The sequence below is a fragment of the Heteronotia binoei genome, chromosome 21 (genome assembly GCF_032191835.1).
Source record: "Heteronotia binoei isolate CCM8104 ecotype False Entrance Well chromosome 21, APGP_CSIRO_Hbin_v1, whole genome shotgun sequence".
Lineage (NCBI taxonomy): Eukaryota > Metazoa > Chordata > Lepidosauria > Squamata > Gekkonidae > Heteronotia > Heteronotia binoei.
This window is the reverse complement of record NC_083243.1, coordinates 151,275,534-151,291,283: the sequence shown is the minus strand read 5'-3', so window position 1 is coordinate 151,291,283 and position 15,750 is coordinate 151,275,534. Positions and strand designations below refer to the sequence as shown.

The 15,750-nt window shown below is 40.7% G+C and overlaps 1 protein-coding gene across 1 annotated transcript in view; it reads right to left on the bottom strand.

The window, feature by feature from the left end:
- The window catches only part of OTOG (otogelin), a 232,290-nt gene that overhangs the window by 180,476 nt on the left and 36,064 nt on the right, over nt 1–15,750 (bottom strand). The window contains exons 16-17 of the mRNA XM_060262032.1: nt 8,044–8,176; nt 4,750–4,927 (exon numbers count right to left, since the gene is read on the bottom strand). Of these exons, the coding sequence (XP_060118015.1) occupies nt 4,750–4,927; nt 8,044–8,176 (311 nt within the window). The remainder of the gene's footprint in view (nt 1–4,749; nt 4,928–8,043; nt 8,177–15,750) is intronic.

Sequence of the window (15,750 nt, the reverse complement as noted above, 5' to 3'; positions counted from 1 at the left end):
AGATTTGATTCACTGTGGCTAATCCAATATGAGGCTAATCCAATATTAGGGATGTCTTTTATCTAGAGTTGTCAATATATTGGGAATGTTCTTTTACAAAAATACCCATTAACTTGAACATCTGCAATCATTTTATACTCTCTTTTCTTCAAATCAATCAAAGGACAAATTGATACTACTATGACAGGCTGTTTCTACCTAATGAGGAGACCCACATAGCCTCTTATGATTTTGGGGAGACCCAGGTTTATTTTAAACTATAAACATTCCCCTCAGTTATCAGGTGTTCAAAAGATAGCAAGTGTATAGGCTTTGGGCTCACTGTTGTGAGCTAAGATTTGTGGTGCACAAGTAAAATATGGAAGTCACTTGGGCAGGAATTATATATTAATGACAAAGATAATTTATTTACAAGTAGGTTATAAGAAACAGATCAGCAGCACAGGTCTCCAGGTAAACAAAAGAGAAACCTGGCTGAGGTTAGAGTAGATTACGTTAGAGAGTAGATTAAATTTTCTTGAGTACTTTCTAGCATAAACAGATATTTACCAATTAGCAACTAGGTTGGATCCTAACACACACACAGGATTCTATCTGCACAAAGCTGCCCTTTCCCAAGAGCCAGACTGAATGACACAAGGTCTGCTCATTGCCAGAAACAGGCTTAACAACTCAGTACTCTATTCTCTGTTAGAAGTACAGCCAAACCACTCTGCCACACTACCAAGCAGAGCTACCCTTCACTATGTCTGCTCTTCTCCTAAGCTAGACCTGAGCTGTCTCTGCTTTCTCCAAGGCAGAATTTCTCCTCTGCACTGTCCCCAACTCATAGTGACCCTATGAATTAATGTTCTCCAAAACATCCTATTGTTAACAGCCTTGCTCAGGTCTTGCAAACTGCTTTTCCTGTTGATGTCCTTATAGAAATGTTTTTTCAAGGGTGGCAGCACTACTAAATGCACATGAGAAATTGGGTCCAGTGAACAATCAGTGAAACATGGGTTTATTGAAGCTAGCAAACCCATCCTGGACTACATGGTGAAGCCAACTTCAGCATCTATTAGATATTGGACTTTATGTTACATGGACGTGTCTTTATAAATATATAATATAGTGGAAGTTTTTGCTAAGTCAGAGCATTGTTCTCTCAGTGACTGTTATGTATTGAGTGTTGGAACTTTAAGAAGAAGAAGAAGAAGAAATTGGATTTATATCCCGCCCTCCACTCCAAAGAGTCTCAGAGCGGCTCACAATCTCCTTTACCTTCCTCCCCCACAACAGACACCCTGTGAGGTGGGTGGGGCTGGAGAGGGCTCTCACAGCAGCTGCCCTTTCAAGGACAACCTCTGCCAGAGCTATGGTTGACCCAAGGCCATTCCAGCAGGTGCAAGTGGAGGAGTGGGGAATCAAACCCGGTTCTCCCAGATAAGAGTCCGCACACTTAACCACTACACCAAACTGGCTCTCCACCAGTATTTTGTCTGTAGTAACCTATTGTGGAGTAAAGAATTGTATTTGTGCTATATTTGTATTGTATTGGTTGTGTAACACTGTGCAGTTTTTGTTTAAACTTTTCCCAGCATTGTTATCTTTTCCAGTGACTCTTGTCTTCTCATAATGTAACCAAAGTTCAAAAGCCTCAGTTTAGTCATTTAGCTTCCAGGAAGAGTTCAGGCTTGATTTAGAACCCACTTATTTGTCTTTTTGGTGATCCACCATGTCTGTAAAACTGTCCTCCAACACCACATTTCAACCTTCTTTCTGTCTGCTTTCTTCACTGCCCAACTTTCACACCCATATATGCTATGGGTCTCCAGCAACACATCCTTACACCTAAGAATCTTTTTTGGCTCCTTCATGGCTGCCCTCCCCAGTCTTAATCTTTGGATTTCTTGGCTGTAGTATCCTTTTTGGCTACTACAGTATCCTTTTGGATATGCAGTCAAGGACTAGAAAATCTTGAATAATTTCAGTTTTTTCACTGGCAGCCTTAAAGTTGTGCAATGCCTCAGTAGTCATTACTTTTGTCTTCTTGGTGTTCAGTCGTACACCTGCTTCAGTTTGTTCAGCAGTAGTCATTTCAAGTAATATGGTGTCATCTGCATATCTCAAATCGTTCCACTATTTTCACTCCACCTTAATCTAAATTTAATTCATCTTCTTTTATATGTTCTGCATACAAATTGAAGAGATAAGAAAATAAAATACATCCTTGTCTGACACCTTTGTCAATTGGAAACCATTCTGTTTTTTCCATACTCTGTCCTAACAGTAGCCTCTTGTCCAGAGTACAGGCTGTGCATCAAAACTATCAGATGCTGTGGCACACTCATTTCTTTTAAAAGCAATCATCACTTTTCATGATTCACACAGTCAAAAGCTTTGCTGTAATCTATGAAACGCAGACTGAAGACTGATTTTCTTCTGAAATTCTCTCATATGCTCCAGTAACCATTGTAAATTTGTAATATGATCTCTGGTGCGCCTCTTTCTTTTCTGAATCCAGCTTAAACATCTAGCATTTCTCATTCAGCATATGGTAACAGTCTTTGTAGTACAATTTTGAGCATCATTTTACTTGAGTTTAAAATTAATGCAATGGTCCGATAGCTGATGAAGCTTTAGATATCTCCTTTTTGGGAATTGTAATGTAAACTGAATGCTTTCGGTCTGTGGGCCATTGTTTTGTTTATATTTGTTGGCATATTCTTATTAAAATTTTGATGGACACCATTCCTGTGACTTGTAACAGCTCTACTAATATCCTATATACACTAATTTGTTTCTCTCAATTACTCTCAGTGCAGCTTTCACTTCAAAAGATTCTTCTTGGCAGGAATACGTCATTCTTGCATCTTTTCTGTATAGTTCCTCAGTGCATTGATCTCGCCTTTTCTTTATTTTGTTCAGTTAATATATTTCCATGTAGATCCTTCAGTATGCCTAACCATGCTTTAAATATCCCTTTGATTTTTTGGATCTTGTGAAATAGATCTCCTGTTCTTCCTGTTTTGTTTTTCTCTTCTATTTTTTTTACACTGGTTATTATAATAGTTCTCTTTGTCTCTACATGCAAATCATTGGAACACAGCATTTGCCATTTGATTCTGTTACCTTTTACTTTCACTTCTTGTCTATTTATAGCAAGTTTAACAATTTCATCACTCATCCACTGAAGCTTTTCATTACTTTTGGCTACAGAAATAGTTTCTATGCAGTCTTCCTTGATAATATCTCTGGTTTCAACCCACAGTTCTTCTGGTTCATGTTCAATTGACCTTAGTGATGCAAATCTGTTCTTTACATGGCCATTAAACTCTTCAGAAATGTTGTTTAAATTGATTGCTGGTTTTTTCAGCTTTTTTCAGTTTTCAATATTAACAATTCATTGCACCATAATCAGCTCCTGGTCCTGTTTTAGCAGACAGAACAGAGATTCTTCCTCTTCTGCTTCTGATTATGTAATTTATTTGATTTTTATATTGGCTGTCAAGTGATATCCATGTATACAATTGTCTGTTTGGTTACTGTTGTAGCCCTTAATAGCCAGTTTGGTGTGCTGGTTAAGTGTGTGGACTCTTATATGGTAGAACTGGGTTTGATCCCCACTCCTCCACACGGACCTGTTGATGTGAGCTTGGGTCAGCCACAATTTCTCCCGGAGCTGTTCTGCTCAAGAGTAGTTCTGGGAGAGCTCTCTCAGCCCTACCTTTCTCGCAGGGTGTCTGTTGTGAGGAGGGGAAGGGAAAAGAGATTGTAAGCCACTCTGATACTCCTTCAGGTAGTGAAGGGTGGGGTATAAATCCAATCTCCTCCTCTTCATAAAACATTGTCTCCACTACTTCTGCATTTGAATAGAGAAAACAGAGGAAAAAACCCTAATATAATATGGGGTATAAATCCAATCTCTTCCTCCTCTTCTTCATAAAACATTGTCTCCACTACTTCTGCATTTGAATAGGGAAGACAGAGGAAAAAACTCTAATCAGTTGGTCATCTGGATCCTTGGAAAGCTGAGATTTGCATTTAAGGGTGAGTCATCTGTAAATATGCAACAAATACGCAAAAAAACCTTTGATGCTGGTGGTTCACTGTATTTTGAGCGTTCTCCAAAAGAAATCAGCCCACCTCTCTTGACCAGCTAATCTACCAGGAAGGGCAAGGATTCAGTGCTTAGGTGACTAGTGGACCACTCCAAGAACGGACAGTAGATAGGATATTTCAGATGAAGACACAGTCAAATGAAGCCCAACTCAGATCATATATCAGAGTTTTTATCTACAAAATGATCAGCAAATATGTCACAGCATATGATCTAGCAGCTAACAATATAGTGGAGGCCCAGAACAAATCAGGGTACCTACTAATTAGAACATGCAACGAGAGTATTAATAATGTTTGGCCTTTCAACTAAATATGAGCTGATATTGTTCTAACATGTGTACACATGAGCTCTTTATAGATATCTCCCATGTTTAACACAATTACAACGATCTGTTCTCATAAGCTAGTCTGCTAGTTCTCATAAACTAGTCTGTTCTCATAAACTAGAGAGAATAAATTAAAATTTTATGTTTGCCGGGAATTGACATCTTATACAAGATTACTGTTATGGATTTGGGTTCTCCAACATGATTTTATTCTTCTAATACACCAAAATGATCTATTTTACCATGAAAAGGACACTCTATCTAGATAATCAGGATAACATCAAGATATATCTGCAAAAAGAGTTTTAATGGCATTTACAGAAAATCATCTTCAGTGTTTCCATTAAATGTTCCACACAGCCCCACAGTATCATCTTTCCACCTTGCATCAGCTTGGAAATAAAGTCTCAAGCCTTCCCAATCATATAATATTTTTAATCCAATATAAGACTTTATTTGCAAAAATACTGAAGAAAGTTTCCGTATTTCAAAAGAATCTAGAAAAGAAAAATTAGAGAAATGTTAAAAACAGTAGCCTAACTTATTCTTAAGAGATCAGAAGTTTTAGTCTCCACAATATTTTAACATTTATATATTGATGATATATTGTATCAATGTTTCTCTAGATACAGCAGATTAACCAGAGGATTATGTGAAAAGGATTATGTTCTTGTATATTAACTCAAAAAGAACATAGTTTTAAAGTATTTTAAAACCAGCAAAAGAATTTGAAGGTAAACTATAATTTAAAAAATAACATCAAGCAGACTACTATACTTTATGTTTATACCTGACCTGTATGGTCCAGGCTAGCTTGATCTTGTCAGATCCTGCAAGCTAAGCAGTGACCACCTTGGTTAGTATTAGGATGGGAGTATCCCCAGGGACTCTTAATGTGTAACAGCGGGTCATCCTGCTACAAGTTTTTCTGCCCCAAAGCTAACGAAGTAAAGTGAGTATACTGAAATTCATAGGGCAATGCTACGAAGGAAACAAGACAAAGCCCAAATCTACCGTAGCATCAAATATCAGTTTAATTTATATGCTGCATTCTATGTTAGTTTGCTCTCAATGTTTTTAAATCATGGAAAAGCTAAACTTCATAAAAAAAATAACAAAAGGTTTTCTTAAACAGCATAAAAAGTAGGAAAGACTGTCTCAGAAATAGTCAAATGAACTTAAACATTACAACTGCATCAAACAGTAATTTCTATGGTTCACCTTCCCAGCTTACATCTCAATTCCAAATGAGACAGAATTTGCTCAAACTAAGAACTTTTCCAGCCGACCATCTTCCCAAACTTATCCAAGAAAGAGCAGTAGCATAGCCTGTTTTTTTCTTAAGTTGGAGGGCTTTTTAAAAAGTGGTTGGGCCACTTGTGGCCATTTCTCATCTTCCCTTCCTTTCAACCAAGCAGGAGGCGAGAGAGAGGCAGGGCATCCCACCAAGAGGAGAGGTAGCTTTTTTTCCTGGAGGGAGGGAGAGGAACACACTCACACACAGGGGAGCTATAGGGTCACCAGGTGATTGTGCTGTCTCCACTGTGGCTGTCATATGGAAAGTTCAGGGAAAACGTATTGCTGGGAGTCATTAGCTTCTACCTGTGCTCTGTGATTGTGACTCCCCCAGTGTTGCCAGGCTGCAGATGCAACCGTTCTTCAAACCAAGCAGGGCAGGAGGGCAAGAGGCAGCAGGTCTTCATGCTTCCACAGCCAGCTTTCAATCCACCTGTAAAAGCACAAAGACCTGCTGCAACCACCACATCTCACCCTCCCATCCTGCTCAGCTGAGCAGGAGAGGACAAGAGGCAGCATCCCCAGGCTGGGCCTTCAAGTTTTCACATCTGGCTTCAAAGGGGAGGGGAGAAGAGAAGCAGGGCCAGCAGGCTGAGTCTTTGTGCTTTCACTGCTGGCTTCAAAGCTGGCCATGAGAGCACAAAGACATGCTGAAGCTGCTCTCACCCTCCCTTCCTGCTCTGCCAGTTCGGGGGCCCTGAATTGGCGTCCTCTGCAGGAAGCCAGAGGTGGGGACCCCAGAGGTCCCTCCATAGCTGTGGGCCTGGAAAGGGATAGTTGAAAAAGATACTTGTTGCAGGACCAGACAGAAGACTTGGAAGCTCTGTTCCAGTCTAATATAAGCCCTTCTAGAAAAGGAAAATGGTAGTAAGAAGACCGGTGGTGGTGGTTGCTGACCATAGGATGCTTATTCCAATTAGTCATAATGACAACAGTATCATAACAGAGCTTGTTCTTTAACCACAATGAACTAAAACGGTTTAATTTCAGAATTTCAAAGACCATTTGTGAAAATAATTTATTTTGTTTAAGCCCATCCAATTCATGTGGAGTAGAGGGAGTACAAAAAAAAAATCAGTATTTTTCAGTTTGGGCCTATTGCACCCCCAAAAATCCCAGATCCCAATGCAAGTATGGTATTGAGACCTGGGATTTTTTTGGAAACCCCAACATTTGGGGGGATCCCACAGACCCCAAAATAAAAATGCTGATTTTAAAAAGGTCATCCCTTGGCTGCTTGGCTTTTCCTGCAGCGCAGTTTAAATCATGTTGTAGGAGAAGCTGGCCCAAGAATTGCACACAGCAGGAAGACCTCTCCCCACCACATGCAGACCTGGCTGTGAGGGCTTCTCCTGCAGCATAGCTTAAACTGTGCCACAGGAGAAGCTGGCCTCAGGAGCTACATGCAGCGGGGAAGTATCTCCTCACTGCATGTGGATCTGGTTGGGAGGGCTTCTCCTGCAGCACAGTTTAAACCATGCTGCAGGAGAAGCTAGCTGCAGGATCTGCATGCAATGGGTAGCTTTCTGCTTCCACTGCCTTGGCTGATCCTGGGCCAGTTTCTTTTGCATCTCAGTTTAAACTGAACTGCAAGAGGAGCCAGCCCCAGCCAAAGTGCCACAGACCTCTGATCTCTGCCTCTCCAGCCAATCCTGGGCTGGCTCCTCTTGGAGTTCAATTTAAACCACAAGCTTGATCTAATCCAAGCTGGGTCAGCAGGAGCTGGCTACTCTTGCAGGTCAGTTTAAACCAAGCTGCAAGAGGAGCCAGCCTTAGCCGAGGCAGTGCAAAGCTCTCAGCTCCTACTGCGTTGGCCAATCCTGAGCTGGCTCTTCTTGGAGCTCAGTTTAAACTGAGCTGCAAGAGAAGCCAGTCCCAGCCAAGGCACTGCAGAGCTCTTAGCTCCTACTGCCCATTCGGTATAACTGAATATACCTGAATAAAATCCTAAAAATTTGGCTTTCGTTTGGGCCCAGCTATACCATTAGGCAATCAGATTCTCTGATCTATATTCGGCTTAAGTAATACCCGAAAAATCCCTGTAAGGTATTCAGCATAAACCTTGGTTTATGTATATCCTTAATGCAAGAGTTCATGGATCCCTAAAAGATTCTATGCATACATGGATATGTTGACATCTAGCCAACTTCTGAAATGTTCTGAACTGATCAAGAGATTAGAGGAAAAAGAAACAAAGAATGAAGTAATCCTGTAAACAGAAGCAACAATTGCACAAACAGGATAATATGCAAAAAAAAAAAATTAAAAAGCATCTTCCACTTGGGAGGATTATTTTTACTGAATATTTGTTTCTTACCATCAATGTAAGGCAGATTAATTTTATACTGGTCATATACCAAAACATCTCCCGAATGGGTCAAAGTCACTTGCCTCTTGGCATCCTGGTCAAGCACAAGACTGACCGATTGGATACAAGCTCCATCTTGGTTCTAAACATAACATAAAGGGCAGCATCTTAGGATGGTTTGGTGGAGTTAATGATGAAACAAGGTCAGAGTAATATTCAATTACAGTTGCTCATTTAAAAATAGGGAAAGATATATAATTGAATCAAACATCAAAACAATACGGAACCACGAATCTGTGGTCTGTTTAATTATTTTTAATTGTATGTGTACAGATATCAACATATCTAATTCTCAGCATGGCCACATCTGTGAATGCTTAAATCCAGAGGCTGAAGCATGAACATACAATTCTGCAAAGGGAACGCCACACTAGGGTCCTGAAAACATGCTCAGCTTTCGGAGCTTCCTGGAGCCACCACGTGAGCGTTAGGAGAGCTCGAGAAGGGAAGAATATCTTGTTTCAGTAATAATGGGTGGCTTGGAAAAAAAGAAGTATGAGCGAGGCTCCGCAACCAACTACATCACCAGAAACAAAGCTCGGAAGAAACTGCAGCTGAGCCTGGCAGATTTCAGACGACTGTGCATCCTTAAAGGGATTTACCCTCATGAGCCCAAACGCAAGAAGAAAGTGAACAAAGGTTCCACGGCTGCCCGGACTTTCTATCTCCTCAAAGACATTAAATTCCTCTTTCATACAATTCTGCAAACCTGAAGAAAGCTCCAGGTTTACTTGAGATATTTGAAATCTTAACAAAAAATATTTTAAAAATCTGAGATCTAAAAAAAAGTGCATCAGATGGTTTAAAAACCACAAAACTGCAGAAGCAGCACCAGTGTTGAAAAAGGAAGGCCCTCTCAGTAGCTGTTCTGGAAGTCACTAGGCAACCACAACAGTACAGCCAGTATTCAAGCCTTGGTTTATGTCAAATAAAAGAGAGGGCTCTTTCCAAGAGTGTTCTGACCTTTTGAGCCCAGCCTGACAGCAAGCTCCATAAGCAAGCAACCACCAGGACAATTGATGCCACCTTACTTGCATTACTTACCCAGGCTGCTCAAACTACTGGCTGCTCACTACTATTCAACGGCAGCCACCCCACATTTGATTTTCTTTTGAATTGCCTGTTTTAATATGGTTGCCAGGTGAGGCCAACAAACAGGCAGGGGACCTACCAGGAGATTCCAAGAGAGGGGAGGGGGGTTCCAGGAAAGGAAACTCCAAAGCAAGTTCTGGGTGAGCTGCTGTCACAGTAGTAGTACTACTACTACTACTACTACTATTTTGTCCTGATGAATCACCCTATCCCAGCCAGTACCAGGCTCTAGGCAATGTACAATAGAAAAACACAGTCATTTGACTAATAAAACCAAATTTAAATAAATACAAAATACAAATCCTGATGGAATCTTATTCAAGTGTTGTGATGTTCCTTTTAAATGTTTTCTCTCCATTAAAAATAATGGAGGATGGGGGTACCTTCTTTGGGGGCTCACAGAACTGGACCCCCTGGTCCAATTTTTTTGAAACTTGGGAGGAGGTTGTTGTTTTTAAGGAAAGGTACCAGCATCTATGCTGAAAATGTGGTGCCTCTGGATAAAAAAAAATCCCCCTCAGAATCTATGCTGTGCATTGAGATGCACAGCAGCCAAGAAGGTCAGAGCGCCTGCTCCGGCTGCAACGCCACTGAGGATGCTCTCCGCAGCCGAGAACGAAACGTCTGTAAGAAAAACTTTCTCCAGTAGAACACGGCACTTGAGCCCGAAAGATTCTACAAACCCTAATGGTGTGCATTTGGTTCGGCTGAACCAAATAAATCCCCGAATACTCCATGATTCGGAGCCAAATACTTCCAAATCCAATTTTAAGCCATTACATGGGAGCCGTATACGGCTCTCCGAATACCTCCAAATCAATATTCAGAAGTCAATTGAAAAGGTGGGAAAGGAGCTTTTGTAGCCCCAGGGAAGCTGCTTGCCTCCTTTCCCGCCTTTGGAAGCCTTTTCCCGCCTCTCCCATAGCCTCCCTGGGATCAGGGAGGGAGGGGGAGAGGAGTCCCAGCAGCCAATCCAAAGCATGCATTTGCAGAATGCATTGCATTTTGCAAATGCATGCATCTTTACAGGGCTGCTGCATTGGTGATGGCTAGGCTAATCCCTGACATCAGCAACATTGTTCTTCTTTTGTTTACTTGGGTATCCAAGTAAACACTGTTCTCTTGCCAATCACAGAGCAGTGGTATTTTTTGAAACTGCTGTGTAGGGGCCAGAGAACCTTTTTAAGGAGTCTGCCTGGCTGGACTCCATTGCTGCTGCTGCTGCTGGTAGACTGTTGCTGTGACTGAGAGATTCTGCTGCGCTGGCCCTTTGGCTTCAGCTGTTGCTGCTCTGTTTCTCAGCCTTGCCTGGCCTGCCTAGACTGGAGAAGACAGCTAAAGGTAAGTCTTCGGGTTCTTTTGTTTTTATTTTACTTAGGATATAAATAAAAGGGCCTTTTAAAACTCAGAGTCCCTTTACTTATCTAGATTTGGGTGGGTAGTTTATTTGGGCTTAAGGTTAGGTGTTTTGGGGGGCCTTTTGGCCCAAAGCCCACAGACAGGGACCCCCTAGCCCAATATTTTTGGGACAAGGATTTTGTAGGGGAGAATCCCCTGCAGGTTCCCTGCAGTTTGGGGGGCTCTCCCTCAAACCCTCTGTCCCCCAGCAGCCTTTGATTATGCCCTATGTTGCCACTGAGTTCAATGGCGCATAGGGTATAACGGTGGGATGGGGCACCCTCTTTGGGTGCCCCTGGAATGGGATCCCCGGCCCAATCTTTTTGGGACTTGGGGGTTTTGTAGGGGAGGGTCCCCTGCAGGTTCCCTGCAAATTTGGTGGCTCTCTCTCAAATCCCCTCCCCTCCAGACAGCTTCCAATATACCCCATATTGCCATTGAGTTCAATGGCCCATAGGGTATAATGGGGCTGAATATTCGGGAATAGCTGTATATCTCGCATATATTCAGCTGCTTCTGAGTAATGGTATTCGGAAATATGTGGTATTCCAAATATTTTGCCCCCCGTATATTTCCAAATCCGAATATTTCCAATATTTTTTTTTTTGCACATCCCTAATTTGGAGTGGCTGAAGAAAAGGCCTTAGCTAGTGAAACTACTTAACTGCCTCCCACAGAAACTGGGGCAATTGACAGCTACTTATGTAAATACTGACCCCAGCAAGCAGGAAAAGGAATCTTTGCAGCAAGCTCAGCAGAATACAGGAAGTACATTTCCCACAATTTCTGCACGTGTCCAAATATGACAATCCCTGTTCATGTTACAGAACTGCAATAATTATCCATGTGCAAACTGCTGTCATAAGTGCAAATTTTGCAAGAAAGACAACCATATGAGGAAGTATGATGTTCAAAAACTCATAGTATATCTCACCAAGAAGTATAACACAGATTCATATCAACTGGCTTCATGTAGTCTTGACAAATTAATATATTAGAAAAGCCCAGGAGGCATATCACTTTAGAATATACATAACAAGGGCTTTTAAGTGGCTCTGAAACCACTACTATAACAGTACGCTTCATAGCTATGTATGAAATGGAAATATGGTTCCAGAGTATCAACAGTTAAAAGAAGAAACTTCCCATCATATTTTTATACAAGGGCCTTTCATCAAGTTTGCTGAGCCTACAATGCATTCTGTTTGCTACACCAGGTAGAAATGCCAGCTTACCAAAGGTTATGGTATAAGTGCAAACTTCAGCTCTCTCCAAATGAAACTACTACACATCATAGGAAAATGTAAGTGTCTTTGACGAAGTGAGAGCATCCAAAAACTTCCAGTCCTAGAAACCCCAGATACCATCCAGAGACCAGAATATATTCAGATTATAACAATAAGGTATATGATATATATTTGGACTGTAAATATCCAAATACACATCTGTATGCAGTACATCATAAAATCGCACAAAGAACTGTCAGATTGCTTAGTCTAGGCTCGGAAACTGAAAGATTTTAAAATGAATGCTACAAATGCTAGCTGCTTAATATCACATAAATTACCTTGGTTGTGAATCCACACTGTAGGAATATTCCAGCTGAAGAATTTCTGAGTTATAGTAATTCTTAATCAAAATGCCTTGTAGTGGTCATAGCCCCCATCATATACATCTATTGCTAACTCACAGCCATGTTCCAATTATTTGCATTACACAATTGCCAGATACCTTGGTAAAGTGCCTGTATTTGTATCAAGTATGTTTAAGGTACAGAAACCCAGGGCTTTCTGTGTAGCAGAAATTCCTTTGCATATTAGGCCACACCCTTATGTAGCCAATCCTCCAGGAGCTTACAGGGCTCTTAGTACAGGGCCTACTGTAAACTCCAGGAGGATTGGCTACATCAGGGGTGTGTGGCCTAATATGCAAAGGCGTTCCTGCTACAAAAAAAAGCCCAATCAACAACAAAAAAACTGTGGAAAATAACAAAAAAATAGTGAAAAATACTTCAAAAGTGTAATAGATAATTAAACATTTCAACTTCACACATTTTCACATATCATTACATACAACAGCATATTATCACAAATGCAAGATATAAAGTACAAAGAATAAATATTCAAAAGTGCTTGCAGTTAGTCCATATCCAGTTTGAAGTCCTTGAAAACCATTAATTAAAGTACCAGTGTCCAATGTGTTGCAACTACAGATAATTCTTGTTCTTCAGCAAAGAATTTATGATGTTAAGACGTTGCTTTAAACTTCATTTCTTTAAAGACGTTTATTATATAGTGGATGGTCATAAGCCTCTAACAGCAAAGCTTGTTTCAAATGTCTTCATCTGAGAGACTATTCCACTTATCTGTAACCAACACAATACATCATTCTAACACATCTTTCAACACTGCTGTTGTATGTAACGATATGTGAAAATATGTGAGGTTGAAGTGTTTAATTATCTATTACACTTTTGAAGTATTTTTCACTAATTTTTCGTTATTTTTCCACAGTTTTTTGTTGTTGGTTGAGTCATTCTCTGTGGAACTCTAGGCTTTTCATTCACAAAAAAAGCCCTGCAGAAACCTTATCCAAACTGATAAAATTTTGCCTCCCATCCTCAAGCAAATGAACAGGTGATGGAACAGAAATAATTCCTTAGAGGACACTAATTCCAGTATCAATAACTGAAAAGACTTAGTGAGGTCATCCCTCACCAATGCTGTCTCTTTTTTCTCTGTTATTACATTCAAACTCATTGGGACTCCCCAAGTGTCAGAACAGGTGTGAAGGAGCAGAGATTACAGCATCCAAGTCTGTCCTCTTCTTCCCCAGGAGGTTGTTCCTTAGCTAAGGCAAGCATCTCCTTTGGCCAGGAATGCATCCTACAATCATGCCATCTTGTTGAGACTCTTAGAGGCAGAAGTAGGTATCAGAAGATGTACATTGAACTGGTTCAAAATCATTGTTCATGGATCAGACTCAAAGGGTTGCTACTGGAAACCAGTTGTTATTGGTGTGGATCCTATACTGTAGGGTTCCACAGGGCACAATCCTATCCCCTCTCCATTTCAATCTTTGTGTAAAGTCTTAGGACAAGTCATTCATAGCTTTGGAGTTGGTTCTCATCAACACGTGGATGATACCCAGCTGTATATATCCTTATCCAAATCTCCTGATGTCGTAATGGTCCTGAATTACTGCCTGATTGTAGGATAAGCTGGCTAAAAGTGAGCAGATTGAAGCTAAACCCCAAAGACAGATGTGATGCTGGTTGGGAAGGTGGAGGTCTTGAAGGACATTGTGCTTCCCACTTTTGATAGAGACAAATCAAGACGGCTAGTCATGTTAGTCTCTTTGAAGCAGTAGTAAAGAGTCCAATAGCACCTTAAAGACAAACAAAATTTGTGGTACGGTATGAACTTTTGTGAGTCGTTCACTTCTAAGTCAGCAATGATGCACAAAAGCTCATAGCCTACCACAAATTTTGTTAATCTTTAAGGCGATACTGGACTTTTACTCTTTTCTACTTTTGATGGAGTTCAACTGACCTTTGCAGACACAGTTAAAAGCCTTGGAGTCATATAGGATCCAGTTTTATTACTGTAGAAGCAAGTTAATACAGCTGCAAAAAGGTTTTCTATCAACTCAGCCTAACCCATAAGATAGCCCCTTACCTTGATATAGTTGACCAGGCCAGATATAGTTGACCAGGCCACCTGGATCCACATCGCAAATAACATCAAGACTAGACTACTGTAATGCATTGTACATTAGTCTCCCCTCAAAATCAGCTTGGAAACTCCAACTGGTGCAGAACGCCATGGCTCAGCTACCAACTGGAACTAGATGGAACACGAAACTCCCATTTAGCAGATGCTCCATTGGCTGCCCATCTGTTATCAGGGTCAGTTTAATGGTTTTTTTCACTTTTTAATAAAATTGTATTAATCAAAAGAAAAGAGGCAATAGCCAATTGAAAACCTACTTAATCTTAGACACCAATTTCTTTGTCTTTAAATTCAGAGAAACAACTTGTGTTTTAAAACCCTTCCCCTTACCTCTTCAACATTTAGCATCTACTTGTGCTGAATCCTTTCAAGGAGAATGCTCCATCTTGCCTCTCTAGGTTATCTCTTTGCTCCTTTTACCAAAAAATGAAAACTCTATTATGCATCTTAAGGACTCCAATTGTCAAAAATGGGGTGGAGGGGATTCTTTGGAATAGCCAACTGAGTAAAACAAAAATCCACATGAGTGTGGTTTGGTTGGGGCAGGGATCTACTCTTATGTTCCTGGTAATCTGATCCCACTCCATGAATCCTTGCAATTGATCCTCCCTATTTTATCCTCAATATGATTTGAAACCAGTGATCCAGCTCCAAGGAATGGGATCCAGTGAGCCCCAGTATAAGGTATTGACTAACATATACAAAGCTGTTCAAGGCCTTGGCTCCTTTTATTTGCACGACCACCTCTCTCCCTATGTTTCACCATGACAACTTCGCTTGTCAGCAGGGGGTTCTGCAGGTGCCAACCTGCAAATGGGCAAAATCAAGAGTAGCCTGTACACATGCTTTCTCCCATTGTGACCCTCACCTTGTGGAATAGTCTGCCCAAGGAGGTTAGGAAAGCTCCCATTCTCCTAGCTTATTTATATAGTATCTATACCAGGGGTGTCAAACATGTGACCCATGGGACGGATCAGGCCCCCAGAGTGCTTCTATCAGGCCCGCAAACAACTCACTGTTATCTGCTTCCTTCTCCCTCTTTTGCTTCCTTCTGCATCAAAGCTTGCTTTTCCAGGCTTGCTCAATCAAGCTACATAGCACAATCTCTATTCTCTCCACTGTCTGACCAGCAAATGAAGCAACTTATGTACAAAAGCTCGCACTGACCATGAGGTTTCTGTAATGAATGTCAATAAATCAAAAGTAGGTTTGCATCTTACAGATACACACCAGAACAACACCTGAACAGCACACTCAAGATTGCTACAGCACAAACATTGTTTCCAGATTTTGATGCAATAATTCAGAGCAAGAGGTGTCAATTATCAGACACTGTTAAATAAACAAAATATTGCAAGAGTTTAAGCATATCTTATTTAAAGCTTTTTTATAAAAAAAATCTTTGTTTGTCTGTGTCCTTTATAAAATTTATATC